The 22,703-nt window shown below is 40.9% G+C and overlaps 1 protein-coding gene across 1 annotated transcript; it reads right to left on the bottom strand.

Annotated features, from left to right (window-relative positions):
• Positions 1–13: 13 nt before the first annotated feature.
• Positions 14–22,087, bottom strand: LOC143214398 (estradiol 17-beta-dehydrogenase 11). Its single transcript, XM_076435426.1, has 8 exons — positions 21,842–22,087; positions 14,207–14,658; positions 7,418–7,542; positions 5,941–6,051; positions 1,681–1,842; positions 1,477–1,559; positions 1,108–1,224; positions 14–1,007 (listed from the first exon to the last, which is right to left on the bottom strand). Exons 2-8 carry the CDS (start codon positions 14,433–14,435, stop codon positions 815–817), a joined length of 1,020 nt encoding a protein of 339 aa, XP_076291541.1. The 5' UTR covers positions 14,436–14,658; positions 21,842–22,087; the 3' UTR covers positions 14–814.
• Between the last annotated feature and the right edge of the window lie 616 nt (positions 22,088–22,703).

Below are 22,703 nucleotides of genomic sequence, written 5' to 3'. Positions count from 1 at the left end.
TACGTAGTAAACATTGGTTTTGACAAGTTTTATTTAAAAAACATTGAAGTGGTCCGTGTCACTTATTTTTACAGTTCCCATCAAAATCGTGCACCAGGAGAAATCTGGAGTAGCGCTATTCGGTGAAAATTCGAGTTTTATGTCTCGTTTCGGCAAATCGGTCGGCTCCTCGCGGTCGTCTATATCCGTAGGATAAATTACAGTGGCCCAGGTGTTTCTCCACGGGCCGTCGGTTAGACATTAAAAATAGAAAAGTCTTAGCCTACCCTTACGAGCTAGAACAACGAACGTTTAATGTATCACACATCGTCGCGAATTATTGGTAAAAATGGTCCCCGTGCTCGGACCAGCTGCGAGAGCTCCTGCCGCGCGTAACTATCTTCCTCTTACGAATTAAATAACGTCGAAACAGTGCGAATCGCTCGAGGTACACGTCCGACACTTTCACTCTCACGATCGCGTCATCGTTCCCTGTTGCTTCGACGCCGAAGAAGCTGGCAACTCCTCCTGAAATCGACTCCTCGGTTTTATAATAATTATTGTACTCGTCGGACACGTTACAAAAGAAGAATTCGGTCTACACTTTTACGCCGGAACAGAACTCGTTTCCCCAAGAGATTTTTGCGCAATACTCTCGCGGAACAAACGCTATAGAACTCTAACGTGCACGCGCGTGACCAGCGTTGCAATGCGCCGTGGGATTACATGAGCGTTAGCGACGTGTCGTGAACCGACAGCGTCCTCGGGTACTATTGTCCGATAGTTTTGAACCGGTGGAAACGATTTCGGCAAATAAGAGGCTGTACACAGGAGACTATGGCTTCTTCTCGGAGCTGGTGACACGTCTGGTCAACTGCTCCTGAAGGTTTGTGCCGTTTTGGTGCTTCGTTATCACGTCGGATATCGGCTCCTTCTTCTTCGGCACGGTCTTCGGCTTGTTGTACACGCTGAGCGTGCTCGAGACCACCCCTCGGATGAACATCCCTGCGCAAGCCCACGGGAAGGCCCTGGAAATTGTGGAAAAAATAGTAATTATTATACAGTGGTTAAGGTTCTTCATAAAATACTTTCTAAACATCCACTGGGAAAATAATTCTGGTTAATTACCATTTCAATACGAGCAAAAAGTAGAGGTAACCAGGTACCACAGCAATCTTCTCGTTGCACCTCATGGCCAGGACAACTCGATCCGCCACTTCATTAGGGCTAAGTCTCGGCACGAATCTGTATAAATTCAGAATAGAGGTACACATTGATCAGACTCGGATATCGTCGATATTATTCATATTAACAGCGGATACTTAATCCTTCAAAAACGACAGACAGTGTAGTGTTACCATAATGATTTGTTACACTAGCACTACCGAATGAGTCAACGTTACTTGTCTCAGATTTCGTCTTTTACTCTAATATCAGTGCACAGCCATCGTCGTCGTTGAAGGGTTAAAATGCCCAGTCGAATAAACGTGTTTATACCTAGGTGAAATGTCTTCGAACATGCCGGTACTACGAATGAAAAACGGACATACGACAGTGGTATTGATTTTATAGCCATCAGCCTAGAAGATACAACAAGCAAACATGTAAAGAAAATTGGTGTTCGGTAACTCCGGAAGTTCCATCAGACGCGAACGTTCGACAGAAAACCGTGCGAGGAATTTGATTAACAGGAATTGGTACCGCGAGTTCCATGTGAAGGGCCTCCTCGAAACCGACTGCCGCGAATTTCGAGGTGCAATAGTCGACCAACGTTGGCACTCCCACGTGACCAGCCAGACTAGCTATGCTCACTATATGACCTTTGTTGTCCTCCATCATTGACGGCAGGAATGCCTTCGTCGTCTAAAAAAATCAGAAAAAAATATAGAAACAACATTCACATTTACATCGAGTATATTGAAAAATTTTCTTATTTTTTCGCTTTCCACAATTTTTATTGAACTATGCGAGTGCGCTGCAGGTTCTATACGAGAGAAAATAGAGGGGCGGAGAGGTCGAACACGCAAGAAATACGTCAAATCTCAGAGCCTGAAGACAGATTTCACAAAAACGACTTTTTGCGACTGGCATTGGAAAGTGGATGACGGGATCCAGCCGAAACGACCGTGACATCGGATGCAGCGAAAGGTCCACACGGTTGACGCTCCCTTTACCCGCCAATTAACCCACTTTTCGGCTAGCTTCTCCTAGTTCTCACTTTTGAAAGTAAAACCCGCGAGGCGCGTAACCCGTCGACCGGTCGGGCAAAGTTTAACCGGCGAGAAATCGTTCGAGATGTAATTATAGGGCGCATAAATGTTTTCGAACGGTTCAACCGGCAGACCTTGTCCCTCTTTGCAATTTTTCTCTCGTGACTGTTTCTTTCTTTTTTTTCCATTCCGACGTTTCTTATTACGATAACACAACACAGTATCTCAATTACCGTTAAACCGACGCCACTAGTATGACGTAACGCGAAATCGGTATTCTCGGCCAAACCACGCGGTACAATTTTCGTTCTTCGTGCTCTGAATCCGCATGTCGGCGAGCGTTATTCGCTATCGCCGATGCTCTTCAGCATCGGACGCGTACACTTTCACTCTGCATCCAGTTAGAATCTTTCTGCCAGCTACGATTTCCCTTGGAAGGATCGATATTGTTCCTCGAATCGGAGGGAATCGAGAACCACGGAAATTTAGAATTTTCCGATTATGAAAATATGCTCACCAGAATTAATCGGTGAAATTGTCTCTAAAGTCTTGAAGAGGGTTTCTCTTTGAAACGAACAGTTGAATGGTTTAATTCCAGTCACTTTAGAATTTTACAATTTTTCCAGTATTCTCTAAACGATGTCAGGCTATAATCTTTAATATTGAGCAAAAACTGGTATCATAAACGGCGAAGGAAAACGGTACGACACGGATAATAGTCGTATGTCAGCAGATATTAACAAGATTAAAATCGAGTAAAAACTGGTGGCACGAAGATGCAAGGAGAAGACAGCGATGAAGATAGCGTAATCGAGATTGCCGGGGAGAACTTTGGCGAGAGAAGGAGGTTGCGTTTTAATATGAACAGATGTGCTCCTTTCGCCGGTGTATGTTTCTCCGGAATATTTCAGCAACGCGCATTTTGTAGGCGGTTATTGGCGAAGCAATTAACGAAAACAGCGTGCACGGTTAAGAAACTGCGAGAAGCGGCTCTCTCGGTTTTGCATGGCGTTCTAGTATTGCGCGAAAGCACACGAGCCTGAAGCCAGCCTGAAGCGGGCATTTCGTATCGAGGAACTACATAGTACATACATAGAGTACGTTTGGTAAGCGTGTGGCCTCTCGTGGGTGTCGCAACTGCGGGACACGAGTGTGTACTGCAACTGCACGGCCCACTGGCTGTATCTATCCGACCGGTTTTCTCACCTGACCCACGGCAACAGTCCTAAACAGAGGGTACGAGACGACAGGAATGCCTCTCACTCCTCGTCTTTCAAATTACCGTGCCAACGTACGCGCACGTTTGCAATTCCTCATCCTCCATATCTCCTATTCGATACTAAAATGCTCAGCCAACAAACATTTGCTAACATATCCAGCTATTTTTCCGAAACAATCAAGATAAAGTAATTGCACTTTTCTAAAATAAATTGAACCGAATTTTCCTTCACGATCAGCTTCATAAAAACTTCAATCTACATTACTACTAAAATTTGTATTTCACCACATTATACAAACATTTTATATTTATCAATAAATTATCAAGAAATGCAACAGCTATAAAAACATCCAAGAAATCGTAAAATATGTCGAGCATCGTTATCATTAGACTGCGGATATTTATGCAAATGCATATTTATATGTATAGGAAACTGATAAAGCAATGGGACTTAAACAGAAATATGTTTTGCGATTAGAGGATTCCAAAAATATGTTTTTTAGTTTGCACTTTTTGCAAAACATATTATTTTCCGTGGAAAAGCATAACTCATGCTCATATGAATCATATATCTTGTGTGTGTGTGTGTGTGTTAAATTTATTTAATCTATTCATAAGCACTCTTATCATAACTGAATAGCGTCGATAATAGTTATATGCCAATATACATATGTAATACTGAAGACGCCTCAACAAGTTATGATGTTACGACCTTATATTGCTTACTGAATGTTAGATCTAGCTGTTGGTATTTAGAATTCGAACAGTACAGTTTGATACTCGAAGTGATAAGGCGAATTTTGTGAGTGTGCGTGCCAACATTATTAAACTGCCGAAAGTTCGGAAAAGCAGGGTTTTATTAATGAAAAGCTGGATTTGGGCAATCCCAATTTCATTATTGACGAAAATAATGAAAGTAATATTTACTGTGAAAAGTGCAATAAAAGTGTAAAATGCGATAGAAAATCACAATTAATTCAACATATTAATACTTCCATGCACAGAAAAAATAGTGATCAAGCAAATATTACGACCGCCGCGGAAAATTCCAAGAACCGAGCAACAAGTTAAAAAAAAAAGTGAATTTTATACAGACTTAACGAAAGCGATGGTTGCTGTTAATATTCCGTAGCGTGCTTTAAATAATATATGGAGGAATTTTCTGACAAAATATATAGACGATTAAATTATTTAAACGATTGCTACAATTCTGTACTTCAAACCACTAATGCTAGCAATCAAATTTAGAAAAAATGATTGTATTATAATTTATTGTAATTCGAATTACGATACTCAATATTAATATTCGATATTGTACCTAACACTTAATGTAATATATACTTAATATCGGAAAAATTTGCATATGTTTCGAGCATATTTGCATATTTATCGTGCATAAACTTCCGCTGTCTAGTTAACATTAATTAGTCACTTCCCGATTGATCTTTTCAGTTTCTCGTATGATTTTATTGCGACCTAAGAATTATTTACAGAGACTGTTTCTGCAACAAAGACCTATCCAAAGGATAAATATTATTATTCCAAATAGTAGTCCCAGTAGTAACTACACCTTGATCAAATGGCGGCCGTTTAGTTAGTTATAAACTTCCTGCACTTATTACCTGTAGATTTTATCTTGTTGCTATACGATTTACACGTCGTTGACAGGTTCGGCGCGATTTTAGCGTGATCGTTCGTGTTCGCTCAAGGCCTTGCGACCTCGGGTGAATTACTGACGATACTATAGTGAAATTTATTCTGGTGCACGCGAGAGACCTTAATGCCGATAGTTTCTGCTTCGCAAAATAAGAAAATCGCGGGTACGAAAGGCTTTCACGCTTGCGGCGCGATCATGCTGCTCTCACCACGCATTGAAATCACTGCAGTTGCTCTTGCGCTGTTATGTCCCTGCGCTAAAACAGTTCGACGAAAGTTCACTTCAATATTTTACGATACTTAGAAAATGGTCTTTTTTTACATTGTACGGAATTTCGAATTTTATCGACTTTCACTATATTTTGTGTTGTTGTAGCAGAACATTTGCATCTTGTTCCACGATTACTAGTAGAATGTGTCGTAATTGAGCCAAACATTTTTACCAATAAGCTAATGTAAGAAATTGATACAAAATTGCCACCTTCTGTTGATTATATGGATGAACTGTTGGAAAACCACTTTTTGTGACCTGAGAACCTAACTTTCCAGTTATACGAGGGCGACTAGTATTTTCTAGCTGAAACATTAACGCCAACACGTCGATACGAGATCTAGAAGATTTTCTCTGTTGTCAATTATCTCTGAAATATCAATACTCGATTCGTTACGCGTCGGTATTGATAGACTTCAACAAACGTTCAACGCGTCAACTAAAAAACGATGTTCCAGTCACAGTTAAATTAGAACCACCGTAACAGCATTCATTTCGTCTACCATCGTACAAAAACGAAACGAAATATTCGTGCAAAGCTGGAACTAATTGTCTTATTGCAGCATACAACCCGGTAAAAAGCGCCGAGAAAGATGTGAACGTACCCAGAAGTGGCTCATCACGTTGACATCCATCGTGCGGATAATGAGCTTGTCCGGAGTGTCCATAAATTTCATTCCGTTGACCACGCCGGCGTTGTTTATCAGTATTGTCACCTGCAAAAGGTTCGTGTATAAGCACACCGGACACCGTTCATTATCGTCGTACCTCGTGGCGGACACTTTCGCCGCTTGAAATGACGGATAAAGTACAAGGTCGCGAAATTCCAGGCCGAACGGGTATATTAGCGATCGAGGGAAGGCTATTAAACGTTGCAGAAGCGCGAAATTCTTCGGTCCTCCGAAGCAGATCAACGGCGACGTATACATGTACATACATGTATACTGCAACGTTCTGACGTAACACCAGAAGGTTTCATAATTCCCGAGCTGCCTCGGACGCAACACGTGTTCACCATGATAACCATCAAATCCACTAACTCGACTCTCCAAATCGCAATTTATATAACCGATGCGTGAGATAGTGCAATTAATTATTGCGTGTGTCGTCAATGTCATCTTCGGAGGACGCTGGGAACCGGTTAGCTTTCATTCTTCTGGAATTATTTCAGGAAAACAGGTCACGATTTGTGTGAGTTTATTCAATCTAATATTAAAAACGTCGGCCTGAAGTTTCTGTAATAGTACAATTGAAGGGGTGGATGGATAAAGATGTCAAGTTTGTTTTCTGTAAAAGAGTTTTTAACAAAATCTGTTGTCCTTTTTTAATGAATGAAGATAATTATCATCTTTTTTTGTATTAGAGATTAACCATAACATTATATATATATATATTTGTAATTGATTTGTGTTATTATCTTCATTCATCAAAAAAGGACAACATACCTCGCTAAAAACTCTTTCACAGAAATCAAACAATTTGTTACTTGACACCTTTATCCATCCACCCCTTCAATTGTCGGAGCTCGAATTCCAGCTACCGCCATCTTGGATGTGCGTGCATTTTTCTGGTCATAGTCTCTGATAATAGTATCTTCCAAATATGTGGTATGTCTAAATAAATTCATCTTCGTCGACTAGCGTGATAATTACAATTTCCATTTTTAAAGTGTTACCTAACGTCATTTTAAATTGTCTTTTAGACCGTCCTTGTAGACCATAGTTTTAGACAGCCATTAACACTTCACCTACCGAATGACTATGTTTTTTTAAAGATTAGTCATCACCGGTAGGCAAAGTGTTAAGTAAAATCGATGTTCTCTCGGAAATGATTCTGTTGAAGCTATACCACTTTCAAACAAGATTTATACATCACCAATTCCGTCTAAAGCTCCCAGTCTTTCGCCTGTCAATCATTTTCTAAACGCGGAGACTTCCGCAATCTACTTGCCAGTCTATCTCAGGCTAAATCGGGAGTTGTACTTTCTTCTATCTAGTTACCGAGGAACAGAATTGCTCAAGATCGCGTCGACCAGTGGTCCCAGAACAAGCTCAAGTATCCGGTCCATTATACAATCCTCACCTTTCCCACTTCCGCCTTGACTAGCGCGGCTTTTTTGTAAACGTCCTCCCGGTCGCAAAGATCGCAGACATAACCGTAACAGGTTCCTCCCGCGGCTTGGACAAGTTTGACGGTCTCTTCCGTGCCTGAAACATAAAGCACAGAATATGGAATCACTGAGGATCCATGATCAACATCTTAGGGATCGATGAACCTTCGAAACAGCTGGTATTTCGAACTCGTGATCTACGAAACTACGACCGGAATCATTAACGGTCTTATCTTCTAGAACATCGAAAGATATCTTCGTTGATCTCGTCATACCCCGCTGAATTCTATCGTCGGTGGTTTGACCAGCGAATAATACGCGATAATTAATTTTCCAATGTTATTCGGAGGACTTCTCGCGAACTCGTTCGATAATCTCGTAATATGCAAATGGAACAAACCGCTCAGCATATCTCGATCCTCTCTCGGCATAGGGGAGAGGATTCTTCCTCTCAGGAATCCTCTCTACATAGCCGCTGTATATATAGATTATGTACCAGACTCATTTTACCGCGAGGAATTCCTTCCAACGAGTAAATGAATTCCGTTAGAAAAATACCAGATGCATAATCGCTTCGATCGGGATTAATCAATTGATGATCCTTATTCGAAGTTTCCATGCAATTACCCAAAGAGAATTGCTGTTCTAACTCTTCTCGAGGAATTCTGCAATTCCAAGAGTTCTAACGCGACATACTTTTCTCGACATGATCGAAGTGCGAAGTGGAAGAAGTCAGCTTCATCACCAGGTGACTAGTAATTGTCGGCAAAGACGCTGATCACTTGTACAAATGAAACATGTAAGAAACGTACCAAGTTGCGTGACGCGTTAAACTGCGGATCTTGCATTTTATGTACAATCTTGTGTGCGTGAAAATTAATTGTAATGTCCTTCGATTTTAATTTCACAACCTTGGAATTTGCTTAAATTTATAGTCACGTCAATTTTATACATTATGTTATCTATATAGCGGACCAAGTGTACCGTTCATTCGCCCTGTTATTTTTGCCAAGTCGGTGACAAAATGGCGGACATTCGAGAGGACAATATAGCCGACGAGCAAGAATTTGGAGCGCTGCCGCGAATATGGACGGAACACGATCGCTCGCCGGGTAAACAGGATACATATTCTCTGTTTTCGCAATTACATCTTTCATATTCTACGTGAGCACACGTACCACTTGGCCAAGAAGCGAGACAGCGGCCGTTCGCCGCGCACAGAGACTTTCTACGTAAAAGTGTACGGCCGCGAAAAGCGGCTGGCTGTCGGATGATCGACGCTCGGGTTCGAATTGTACGGCGAAATGTCACGAGCGAATGGCAAGCTAAATTGCCTCGACCTCTCTAGACCGGGTACAGGCGACGAGAAGGAGGATATTAATCGCTCGCAACAGGTGGACTGACGGATGACCTGGAATCCGCTCTTTTCTGGCCTTTTATCGCGCTCCTCTTCACCTCGAAAGCTTAGAACATCCTCTTTGTTGCTGTACCCTCGAATTGGACGGGCATACCTCTTCGTCATGGCAACGTAATCGTTTCGTAATTTTTTCTCGTTTTACCCGGAGAAACGAACACGTACTCACGATACGTCGATTTATCAACATTATGGAACGTAAAATTTCTGGTCCAGTTACGTTACGAATTTGCGGAAGCGATTAAAATACTTGATCGGACGGTGGCCAGGAAAGGATCGCCGAAGTCTGATCGGTGAGAGGTGGCTCGAATGCGAAAAGAGAGGAGCGTGTATGCGTGTCGTGAACACTGTAGAAGCGAAGCACACGACGACGGCTGAATGGCTCGCTTGAAATTACGGTTTTCTCTGTAAGCATCAACCAGTTTACCAGGTCGGTCGAGCAGATCTACTTGCACGTGTCCTTGAATACGCGCCACTTCCTGGCCTGCCACGTGGCGATTGCAAAACGAGCGATTCCAGTGAAATTTCTCAGCCATCGATCTTCGAATTGTACAAATTCTCCATTTAAAATAAACCATCGTAGTTGGTCGATGTCAATATCCAATCACAAATTGAGGTCCACATTGTCTGAACCGAAGGCAAAGAAGAAATTTGATTGCTTGTTGGTTGAATCGAAGAACTTATTCGAAACATCGAGATACTAAAAGTAGTCGGCATCTTGCACCGAATAGTCTGGTATGAATTAAAATATGTGATTAAAGTTTAACAAGTACAATCTAATTGCACAGGCTTGGAGATACGTCCAACCTCACTTCATTAATTTTTCATGATTTCAAATGACATAAGAACGTTTAACGGAGCAATGTAGAGGATTCGCATCTACACAAACCGTAGTACGTCAACGTGTAAGTTGCTTGCCATCGATCTAAATCAATCTCGAACGAACAAAATCAAATCGATTAACCTATTACGTGTCGTTGTTTGAAATTATAAATTATAATGCACTGCGTGATGCTAGAAGAACTCATATATTAGCATAATATGCGTTTAGCAGAATATTAATGCTGCGAGATCTGTTGATTCAATATCCTGTTCTAAATGTCATGAAGGTACACGCTGCGTCTAACAGAATATAATTACAAGGGCTATTGCCGAAACAAAGAGAAAAGCCTGGCCCAATTAAGTCCGAGGATCCAGCTCAATTAGGTCCTGAATGGATCCAAGTTCCCAGAAATCTTGCAACACACAAGACGAGTTTCTAAGCGACCAAGAGTTCCAGTTACGAGATGAACGCGTCGTGGCCCTTCGCTATTCCGTTTCGTTTTTGGCTACACGTGTCCCGGTTGCGAACAATAAAGTATACTAATCCGCTTGTCAGCGGTGCAGCCATGTCCGATCACTATTCCGCCCGCGAATGCCGGCTCGCGATTGCCACCGCTTAAAATTCACTCCGCGGCGGAGCTTCCTTTGCCCGTGAACCCGAAACGTCTTCCCTTCGTGCAGCAATTAATCTCCTGGAGATTCTTATCGGGTTTACGCTGCCTCGTTGCCCAACACATTGTCGTCACCTTGCAGACGTAATTCTTCACTTCAGACGTTTGAACAACGCGGCAAATCTCGCGCCGACAGCATGGCCGACCACTTTGTCGTCTCCTTAGAATCCCCAGACTGACACACATTCTCAAGCGATCAGCTTGGAGCAAGTTTCATCCTGCCATTTTCGAGCTTAGCTCCAAGCTAGAAAGTTCTCCGTAACTGAAAGCTAAGCGTCTCGTATTTCCGACTTTTTACGACGACGCCAAACTATATCGTTTTCCCATCCGACGAGCAAACGGCTCGAGGTTGTGGGTACAAACACCTGCGGAATCGCCACGGAAGCATTAGCGAGATGCAGGTGGTGTGTGGCTCCCGAAGGTCGGTCATCAAATGTATTATTTCCCGGTAGCGAAGGTCATGAACATGGTTATTCGACGAAAGGCCGCCACGAGAGCTATCGAGAGGCCGCCCACGAGCACTCGAGTCCTCCCGATTAGTATGCCAAGCAAATCTACATCGAATACAGCAACTATTTACACGCGAACACTTTGGGCTCGATCACATTATCCTCCGGCAGTAATAGACAAAAAAAGAACGAATGATGTACTGAAATTGTGTACTGAAATTGTAAATTTGTGCTACATTAGCGTGGAAATCAGTATAGCCGCCAGGTAAAATGACGTCAAGGCGCAATTGAGTGGATTTTTTTGGGAATCAATTATAATTAACAAGTCGCAGCGTGAATTAAAGCGTCTGTACAGGTACAACTAATTGTTAGTTACTTTGTAACGATGTTTCTGCCTTCCTCTACAATCTAGTTGTTTCGAGTATTCGTAAACTGAGGTTTAGTGGAATCCATTTTACAGCAATCATTTTTAAACGATTCGTTTCTTGCGCAATGTGTTGAGAAAATATTATTCAATCACAGTTTGTGTAGCTACTAAAAAATCGTTTGATTGACAATTTATCGTATTGCTTAGCGGCCATGTTGGATCCGAGCTGCAGAGTCGGTGCAGCAGAAACTCATAACAAATTTGATTTTATATAAAAGTGCGCAGCCTGGCTTCTAATTAATATACTAATTAATATTTTTTCGTTGATAACGCACCACGCCGCACTATGGGACAAATCGATGAAATCTGTGTCAAAATTAAAGTTGAAACTTTGCAGAATATGGGATAATTAACGAGAACGTTTTTTAACCTTGAAAGAATTTCAAGTATTCCATTATTTTAACTTACTTCTCATCAACGAATTTTTTAACTACTGGTGATAAAAATAAAAAAATAAGGTATCACCAGTAGTTAAAAAATTCGTTGATGAGAAGTAAGTTAAAATGATGAAATACTTACCTTACTTCCTGTGCAAATGAAAATATAATTATGGAAAATAGATATCTCTACTTTAAATTACATTACAGTCACACATAGCCTACAAGGAGTGCCAGTAACAATCGCAGCGATACGTCAAGTGATATACGTTAAGTAAACGTTCAAATACTTCATTGTGATTATTTTTAATGTGTTTTATATATGAGAATACAATATTCCTTCAAACTAGTGGGTTACCAAATCATTTCAATGAAAAAATGATTTTATAAGTTGTGTTCACAAAAAATTCTTGCAAAATCCTGAGGTCGTAGACAATTTGGAGACCAGATTTGAAATCAGTGTGAAAAAACCTACGGGAAATGATGTATAGCATGCTAAAAAAAACATTTGTTCCGCGCGTGGTATTGGGAAAACCACAATTTTCTTGAAATAGTGCAAGTTTAACGAATTGTTTCAAGGTTAAAAAACGTTCGTTCCACAATCTCCATAATTGTCCCATATTCTGCAAAGTTTCAGCTTTAATTTTTAAAAAATTTCATCGCTCTATCCCATTTCTATCGAAAGTTCTTTGATTTTGACACATGTTTCATCAGTTTGTCCCATAGTGCGCCGTCGGGAGGCCGTTACATAAAACAGGAAGCCCTCTAACGCGATAACTACACTAATCCGTTTATGGCGAATTCGAGTGACCAGCTCGAAGCCGCGGTAACTTTTGTCACGTCGATTGTGAAACTGATTCGATTAGGAACTGGTAAATAGGTACGCGGAGAATTATTTTCTAATTTCGTAGACGCGGTGGCGGTGATCTGGTTCGGTGACCGGATCGAATTAATGAGGTTTCCTGGTTGAGTCACTATACGCGAGCTGACTTTTCCAACTTGCGAATCGGAAAAATTAATCGGTTCCTCGGTGAAATGGAAAGTACATTTCTCCGGATCATTTATCTAAAACCAAAAATTGCAATAAAATATTATTTTAGGTTTCATAAATGGTACTTGTAATCGCAGTCATTTGTGTGACAGCGCGGTGTTGGGAAAAATATTCTCCTTTGCCGGTGTTTCGACTAATCTTTAACTGATATTCTGTGTATTTTTCTTCACAGCTTATTCATGATTAATCTTTTATTGAGAAAATTAGTTTTAAAGCGTTTCCATGTCGTCGAAGCCAAACATGGAAATGAATATGCAAAGAACAGATTTTAGAGGAGAATTTCCAATGGATGCATGGTCAAGGCATGCCAGGAATACGAAGGACAATGGAGTCTCCTTGTTCACTCGAGTAATTAAGCACGTAAAACATCGCGCGAAGAGTCGCGACGATGATCGTACAATATTCATGGTCAACTGACGCATGCTGCGACTTCTAACTCGACGGAATCGATTCTTAAATCAATCGATTTCACGATTTCAAATATCTTTCTTGACACCCGAACAAAAATCAATTGTCAATCTTTTTTTTAACAAAGAAACCAGTCTGAGTGCACACTTTGAAATCAAATAACTTTTCTACAATGTCCAGACTTGACATTTTACGAGATATTGTAAGACGTGGTTCTTTCTCTAAAATTTCTTTACGTTTGTTTTCTACGAAAAATCGGGTAGATACGATTTTAAAGTACGACTTTAAAGCACGTGGACATTGTTTACTGTACGCAGGTACCTGATATTAAAAAATGATTTTCACCAACAGATAATGAATAATTGGACGATCTCCACGCCTGCTTCCACGGGCGATATCTCGAGCTCCAGTTTCCTCTAGTTGCAAATGGAAATCGAAAGTTCGCTCACCGGTTTCGCTGTTCTCGCGTACATACGGTGAGCATAGTTGCAAGGCTGGTTGTTTTTATTTTCGCAATGGCCGCGATAGCTGCCCGTTCGCGATTTCCCGTTGAAATGGTAAGACGACCGAACTGCCGATGGAACGATTCGCGTAATCGTTTCCTGCTTGCGCGCGAATTACGTAATTAATAATCCCGCCGAGGAGACGTCGATCGCAGTTTTTATTAGTGGGCGTGCACCCTGGATAACATATTGTAGCACAACACGCCGGAATTACAGCTGAGTAAATTCGCAGGTGCTTTGACCATTCTGCAATTATCCTGTCCGATTATGAGAGCGAAGGTGGAGCTCGAACCAACTCGACTCTATTTCGGAGACAACTATCTAACTATTAACGAGCCGGCAAAATTCTGTTCCGCCAATCTGCTCGAACATTCCCGGTCGAATTGCTACACCCACTTAATAATAAACTGTGGAACGCGACCGACACCGTGTATTAGCTTAAGACCAAGCTTCGAGACCGTGTAATATGCAGAATTATCCGGACGCGTAACCATCCACTTCTCCGGTCCCTCTTGACCGCGGAATAATAACTTTATTGCGATAGAGACTCGATCTGGATTTTCATGAGAACTGATCTAACGGGTCAAAATGACGAATCCCAATTTTTGAAGAATCTAGAAACGCATGTCCTTCCCTCACCTTCTTTGTTAACGTCCCAGATGACAACGATGGCGCCCAGGTTGGCTATTCTGAGCGCGATCAGTCTGCCCAAACCACCCCCGCCGCCAGTCACAAGAGCAATCTCGCCAGCGATGCTCTTCATCTTGTACTTCGTGGGGATGCATGACTTCACAATGCTCTCGACGATCGAGACCACCGTCAGAATCAAGAAACCGATCAAATCGCCCACGGCTCGTAGGAACGACATCGTCTCCAGTTTTCCCGAGTCACTTTCGCTGGAATCCCGATGATCGATCTTCGCGCTTCCGGTCCTCGTCGACGATCCTCAAGCCTGTCGATTGGCCACGATGTTCATAGCTCGATATTCTCCGCCGGCGTGAGCACTTCCGGTCCGGGCGAAACCGGAAATCGTGGAGAAACAGTGAACTTCCGACTCCCTTGAGTTTTCAATCTTGTCGACTTCCGGTCTTCTGGAAAATTACCGATTCAGGTTAATTGGGTAATTATTAAACTGCGAATGGTGAAAATAAAACTGTGAAGCTACAAAATTAGTTCCTCTCCCTGACTGCCGCTTGTGTTAAGTAACGCGCAGAATGTGGAAATTAGCGAATGATGCTCGTGAAGTTATAATTTAATCGAACAGTCATATCAACATTTAAATCAGCGTTTAATCTCGCATTAAGCTCGTTACGTGCCTCTTTACACAGAAAGATCAGTGCTGACTGAAAACAATAAATCGTCTGCGAATGTTTACGAACATTATAGAGCGATAAACCGGAAAAAACGTGATCTCGTGTACGGAAGCTTTTAAATCGTCTCGTAAACATTTGACATTTACATTTCTTTATAAGGTATATTCGTGTTACATATTAATTACATATTAAAATATATTTGGTTTTGTGATTGCTGTCATGATTGCTAAGCTTGATAAATATGTAATTAGGTAATAATTACAATAAATTACGTGGGCTATGAATTTTCCATAGATCCCGTAATCGTTTTGCGTGTAGTTAGGTGTGTCAATGCAACAGAGGTGCCGAGTAATAGGTGATATCATTATTTTAATATACATAGGTGCAATAATTAAATCAATAACCGGAGGATTATTTACGAATTTGTAGAATCGCAAATCTTGTTAACTCGCGTGGCTGGTTAGAGTTGCCGTAGAAACTAGTGCACGCTTTCTCCGAATTTCGTATCACTTTCTTCTCTAGGTAAAAAGAGCACAACAATCGAGAGAGGTCCTCGAACATTCCCAAAAAGGATAGTCTCAAGAAACGGATCTCTCCTCCTTCGAAAATAAATTATTTTGCCGGAAATGCTAATTGCTTTTTCTTTAAAATACAAAATTCCACAGTTTGAAAAGGAGTTCTCTTCAGTAGAGAAAAATTTTATTTGCGGTCAGTAGGCTATCCTATTTCCTTCTTTGTAAGCATCTCTACTCGTTTTAATGGAATAAATTGTTTGAGCAAAAAGTTAACTGCTAGGTAAACAATAAAAATTTGCAGTTCACTCGGCAGCTGTGCGACACCGGTTCACTGTTTACGATAATAATTAAATCTGATATTTAGTAGCAGAAAATGGTTCTGGGAAAGAAGTCGCGCGTCAGACAACCATGTAAAAGAAATTGCATCGCGGTGTCCCGCTTCTTATCGTGCGGCAATTGCAATCATTAGACTGCAGATATTTATACGAATGAAAACTATTCTTTCTAATATTTTTTACTGATAGACATCAGTCTAGAATGTCTAGACCTACAAAAAATTAATAACTCGGAGTCACTGGATATGTATCTAATGATTTATGTGGCAACAAGGTTATTAGACTTGCCAAGGACTTTTTCTCCGTAAATCTAAAAATCTTTCCCGATCATGATGATGCTTATTCTGCAATGCGCTTGATGTTGATTTATTCAAGTAAAAATTCTTTAGTGTTTTGGTGTCGAGGAAGAAAAGAGAGAGAGAGAGAGAGAGAGAGAGAGCAGACAGAGAAAAACGGTGGCCATTAACATGTATATCGTAACAGTGCAATTTTCCCGGCGTCTTGGTGTTACGCGTTTCGAACGAACCACGAATATCTCATCGGCGGGCAATTCGCTTTCTAATGAGACGCGAAATTCACTTTCAATTTTCAGCCGAGAATTCCCAGCGAAACTAATTTCCGGCTCTGCATTCGGCTCGCCATTGTCAACGTGACGGGATCCACAATTGTGCTGCTCACGGGACAAATCGATTATGCACCTTTCGAGTTTTCTCACGTTTTCCTGCCGCACCACTCGATTCAACTTCTTCCATTTAAATTAATCCCTTAATTATAGGGTTACCCCCTTAATTATTAGGTGAGTCTCTTAATTATTGGCTCAAGAATTCGCAGAATTTCTCAAAAGGGATGAATACTATTTTTTCAATATTTGTAAAGAGAAATTTAAATTAATCACTTAATTATAGGACTACCCCCTTAATTATTGGGTCAGTCCCTTAATTATTGGGTCAAGAATTCGCAGAACTTCTCAAAAGGGATGAATACTATCTTTTCAATTTTCCAGTCCTCAAATCGATAATAATCATTTTTTGTAATATTTTTACAAAGAAATTTAAATTAATCACGTAATTATAGGACTACCCCTTTAATTATTGGCGCAGACCCTTAATTATTAATAAAAGAATTCGTCGAATTTTTCAAATCGAATGAACGCTATCAACCATTTTCGTTCCGCACAAAGATCCGAAGACCAATTGTAGTCTTTCCGCGCAGCCATAATTTCGGAAGAGCACCGTGACAGTGACAACGCGGAAAACGTACGTGTACGCGACAACAACAATTTTCGTAATGACAAACTGTCGCACGCAAATCGGAGGAGCATGGCGAGTCGCGTAAACATCATTCTAAAAACAGTGTGCCCGGTGTTCCTCGAACATGGAAAAACAAGGAGTACACGAGAAAAGAAGGAAAGAGAAACAAATCGAGGATGAACGCAAAACGATGATACGCAGTATCTTTGTTTGGTTTGTTCGGGATAATCACGTTCGCAATTAACAAGACGTGAATGACCACAGTAAACATTGCAGGGAAAAAAGGTTATTTCGATAAACGATTTTAGTAATCATTTATCTTTTATCACGACTTTTAGATAAAGAAAATATGTTAAAATTTTAACCTTATACCGGAAGGGGGTAAAATAGTTGTGGGGTAAAATGCAAAAAATTAGTTATTGGCTTATTTTCCCTATTTAGCCACATGCGAAAATTCTGAGAAAGAAATGTAACAGGTGTCAAATACCCAGGTACACACACCGCAATTAATTCGGATTTTTAAGTGGAACATTCTGGTTGTAAAAAATCAAAAACATCAAAAAAGAAAAAACACAATGAAGTGTATTATTATTTTCATGAATTTTTCAGAATTTTTGCCACTTCAGAAGGAACACATTCGAAGTTCCCAGCGGTCTCCGCGGAAGTTGCAGTTTGTCCAGCGACCGGAAAACAGTGTGACACGTTAAACAGAGTTTTCGAACGTGAGTGGGCTCGCTCGACACGAAAATTGCCCGTGGTAATTGCCCATGACTCTGTGCGCGAGCCGTTAGATTCACGGTGATCTACGTTAATTACGGGCATTTCGATCTCCGCTCTGCGAGCATGGATCTTGATCGAAAAGCCCGCAATTTTCCTCGAGTCTGTTCCGTGTTGACAAAGGTAGCGAGAATGTTGGTCGTCTTGCAGTCGAAACTGCAGCCAAGTTTGTTGAACGTGGACTCTACACCTCCGCACAGCTTATGGCAAAATTGATAGACTTTCACTGGCGCAGTCTGATCAGGTCGGCGCCAACGTCCTTGGCGATCGATCTTCTCGGCCGTAGATCCAGTAAATTCGTAATTCGATTGCACGAGAGATAGGTATACCACCACTGTTCTCCAACTCTTCTGAATGATTAATCAACCGCGACACTTAGGCGGGCGAGGAGTCGCTCGCATTGCGAAACAGGTAGCTCTGCTATATCCGTTTTTATCGGCGCTTATCGAGCCTCGTGAGAACTTGCTTTAGAGTGACTCACTGCAAGTTAATTGCTTTTTTTCAGTTGTGGTTAGATTAGTGTCGAACGATACATTTTTTACGAGCTAACTACTTTTGGTCTCCGTTGTTGAAAAGGAGACTGGAACGTTCTATCGGATGATTTTAATCGAATTTTTATTGAGATGAGTTTTATCCGGTTCTATTATTCTCCTTGTCTTTTCGTACATGAATTGTGTCACTATAAAAAACGAATTGAATATTTATCGGTTGCATAAGGTTAGTTTACGAGCACATATAGCAGATTTCCATATTTATACTGTGAAGACGAATGCTAAAACGCCATGAAACCTTTGTAAACGCATAAACAAACATTTTAGACGCAGAATAGCAAACGTTGTTAGAACGTTGTAGAATGTTAGAATAAAATCTAAGAAACATAACCCAATCAACTATACAATATTTACATTCGATTGAAAAATTGATATTTCTGACACTTAAATATTAACAGAAGAGCAGAACTCCGACATTTTTTAAGCTCAGGAAAATCATATCTCAACGAGACACACAGTATCTCCAAAATTTGTACCGAACAAACAAACAAACAAACAAACAAACAAACAGACTGACAGACAAGAAAGCGAGCTAATAAAAACGTGGTAAATTTTGAACGCTGAAACATCAGGGAATTGATCTTCTAGCCCCGTTTAACGAGTCCCATTTTCAAGCTAATTAATTCCACCGATCATCTAACGAAGTACTGGCCATGATCGTTCGCCGATTGCAAAATCGTCGGTATCGCTAGTAATGGCACTTTAATGCACGCCAGCTACCGACATCAATTATCGAGCGTGTTTTCCTGCGTCCTCTCTTCTGGCTTCTTCGCAATGATGTTCCTCTCGCGTGCTGCTATTCTTTTCCGTCGCGACGAATAAATATTGACGACAATTTCGGTGGATCACTTTCTCGTGCGTTCGATCACAGAAGGCTCAATATGAAATTCGAGGACCACTTTCGGAAGCGTTTCCGGCGCATCACGGTAATCCGCGACGTTATTTTTGCTGTTCGTAAGTTTCGGAACGAATGAACGAATTATAAACGCAGTCAATTCAAGGGTGATTCGTTTTTCATTACACAATGTTTAAATACGAAATCAATTGTCATAGATTCAGATTCGATACAAGGTAGAACGAGGTGAAGATTGTTGTCGAAGGAAAATTTTCTTGTACGCATATTTTTTTGGATGGACTTGTTCTTTCGCGTATAGATATGCAAATGCAGAAGTCGTCATAAAGCATTAGACTAATGGTTCGGAATGTTTTTAGAAAGTAATTAGACCTTACGCATGCAATTTAAATACTATAATTCAGCACAATGGGAAATATAAGTGCCTATCGACCAACGAGGTTTGTAAACTTGAATATCAAACTATGTATCACTGTCTAGGACTTTGGCATTGAGCAGTTTTTATCAACAAACTGTTAGATATTCTTAATGATTAGAGAAAAAATTGTCTACGTTATGTGTACTTCAACATTTGGAAAAGTCGCTTGTATCGATTCTGAATTGCTAAATTCTAAGTTGGGACCACGGTGCGCAAGGCCGGGCTTGTGGTATTAATACGCGAATTTAATTTGCGACCGCTCTGCGGGTCTTCCTTTGCGGTGTGTCTTCGCAACGAAGTCTTCCGGCGACTATCAGGTGTTCCCCCACCGAGAAAACCCGATAGTAATTTAGTATGACGGAAGGAAGTGCCTCGTTCGCTGAAAACTCGAGGAAAACCACAGGTTGCACAAACTGCACATGCGAAAATCGAGAATTTAGAACCTCGGTGTAAAATATGCAAATATTAGCCGAGAGATAACACAACAAATTCGAGAAAGATTACGGTGCCTCTAATAAATTCATACAATTCAGCAAGTTCATTGCATTTGCTATCATACCGAATCAAGTTGAGAGTCAAATGACGTTTGTCAATCTCTGGTTGATTAACCTATGATCAGCATGAGGTTTTTGTATACTGTTTTGCTGGGTATCTTGTATAGAAATATTAATTGTTAAGAAGATGATGAATATTGAAAGCAAACTACCAATTATTCCGTGATGAGTCTCTATTGAAAGCGTAATTACGTCTTACGTCTGATTATGCGATGGAATTTACTAGGCGACATTGTAACGAATAAAGTATAATTTATTCTGTCAATAATCCTTGATTTCTTGCAAACGTGACGAATGTTATAAGTAGACTGCGGATCTTTATGCAAAATGTAAAACTTTCTACTTAAATTGCAACAAGCTGGGATGAAATAAATATTTAATTTCTTGTCGAATATGTTTAATAGTTTAAAACTAATATACTAGTATATTTAAATTCTTAAAATATTTTTACTGTCAGAAATTAGACCGATCTATTCTTATCATAAATGCATGAAGTTCGCAGTCTATCTAATCTACTGACGCAAAGAATATTTCACGTTTTCCCCTGTCCGTCGAGACGACAAAAAACGTAAATATGTTCACGACAACAAAAATATGTTAATTAGACACTTTGTTCTTGTTTGAATCATTTGAATGGATTGAAAACAATATAAAAGTACTCTTGAATGCAGAAATGTATAAAGTCTACAGTTTAAGTATGAAGCTGACAACAAGTCGGTGGAAAACAAGTAAACATTCCGCGACACGTGAGAGAACGTTCTGTTGCACTCGCTGCACCGTTGCATGGTGCTTTCTTTGACGTCATCGAGAGGAAAGTACCATTTACTAAAAATCGATAAACAGAACGAATCAATCAATCAATCCACGCTTTCCGCGCGACTATTTTACTTGGAAAACACTGCGAACGACACGCAAGCAGATAGAAAAGGAAACTGGACGGCAGTTTAACAAATACCACCGGGGAAAAGTTACCATTTCACGAAATGCCACGAGCATGAAAGCAGAGAGTTGAACTTTCTTGCATAACTCGGGCGAAACCTCAAACTCTGCTCTTAAAAAGTGAAACCAAAAAACAGCATCTCCTTCGAAAATCTGCCTTCGCGGACCCATTTCGAAAGCGGTGCTTCAGGTGCTGACGTAACAATTCTTATAACATTTTTTCAGATAAGGAAGAATGTACACACGCGCGAAACGTAGAAAAAAGACGAATTTTCTGAAAAGCACCGTCATAGATGATTAAAGAAAAATTAAAAATTAATTGCACAGGAATATCGATCATGTAGGGACATTTAAAAAGTGGTACAAAATTATTGGCACGTATAATCTTTAAAAAAATACCAATATCAATAAATGATTATAGTACTTGCAATTGTGTAAAAATGTATCTAAAATTTTCGCAGGTAATAAATACACGAAAAATGGTAAAAATGAGAGGAACGTTCGTATCGAATAGTTGGCATTACATACTTGCACTGCTATGAAAGGACGAACAAACTGGTACAGTGACAACAATTTAATCAAATTTTTAGCTCACAACGAACAAAGAAAATGGTCCCTCGGGAGGTGCCATTCTCGGCAATTTGAAACAGTTCTATACATCTTTCCAGCACAATGAACCAATTAATTGAAACGTTCGCAGCCGGAGGGGACAACGGATCGCGGTGCAGAGTCGCTCGAGAAAAAATGGTAAAAAAGAGCAGAATCTTACTGGTCGCCGTAAATCTTTTGGGGCCTTCGTCGGTGCAAGGTCACTCGGGTCCGAAATTCCGTGGGAAATGTGTTTACGGGCACGACACACAGTGTAGAACACGGAAGTGCGCACCTATGCGAAAGTCGTCCGCGAATCGAGCTATACCCGTCTCGCCGGCAGTACGGTCGTCGGTGTACTGAATGAAACGGCCGCTCCGGTACGCCTTTACCCGCTCGACGATCCGCGCGCTCATCAGCCGACAAACATGCTCGAAACAGCGCTACACCACCGTCGCGGTAATCGCACGTGCATCGATCAACCCCACCCGTCCCGCCGGTTCTTCTTCGGCTCTTTTCGACCTATCGCGTCGTCTCTCGCCATCTTGGATCGAGATCGCCCCGCGAGGTTACCCTCCGGCGATCCACGATAAGCTCTTAGCACCTGAAAGTCGAATTTTTGCAAATCTCTCCCATTTTTTTTAGTAATATTTGAACAAAATTTTAGGATCAGTGAAATGTCAAAGGTGGTGTGGGTACTGGGGACCTTGAGAGCTTTACTTGGGAGCCACTGCTCCCCGCTTAACCTTGGAGGGTCTTGGACTGGCCGCAGGAGCAGTGCCCTGGAGTTGAGAATGTGAGAGAGTTAGAGGAACTTCAGGATTTCTTATCTGCTTGGGTAGATGTTGTGTGATGACAGTGTGATACAGTTTTGAGTGGGCGGGGCTTCGTTGCTCCTGGTTTCTATGGACTCAGGACAGTGCTCCAGGGGGAAAATTATGCCCACGCTTGGTCCAATAGGATCTTTTCACAACTAATTTGTCAGTCTGACGCATAGATCAAGCTTTCGAAATCTTGGATAATAATTGGAAAGTAAAGAATGA

Source organism: Lasioglossum baleicum, chromosome 12 (genome assembly GCF_051020765.1).
Source record: "Lasioglossum baleicum chromosome 12, iyLasBale1, whole genome shotgun sequence".
NCBI classification, from domain to species: Eukaryota; Metazoa; Arthropoda; class Insecta; order Hymenoptera; family Halictidae; genus Lasioglossum; species Lasioglossum baleicum.
This window is presented reverse-complemented; position numbering and strand designations above follow the sequence as displayed.

Coding starts and splice junctions, on each gene's coding strand:
- LOC143214398 (XM_076435426.1), bottom strand. CDS start 14,435: ATGTCGTTCCTACGAGCCGTGGGCGATTTGATCGGTTTCTTGATTCTG. Junction 1,843..5,940: donor ACGTGATGAGCCACTTCTGG/GTACGTTCACAT, acceptor TGATTTTTTTAG/ACGACGAAGGCATTCCTGCC. Junction 1,225..1,476: donor TTCGAAGACATTTCACCTAG/GTATAAACACGT, acceptor GAATTTATACAG/ATTCGTGCCGAGACTTAGCC.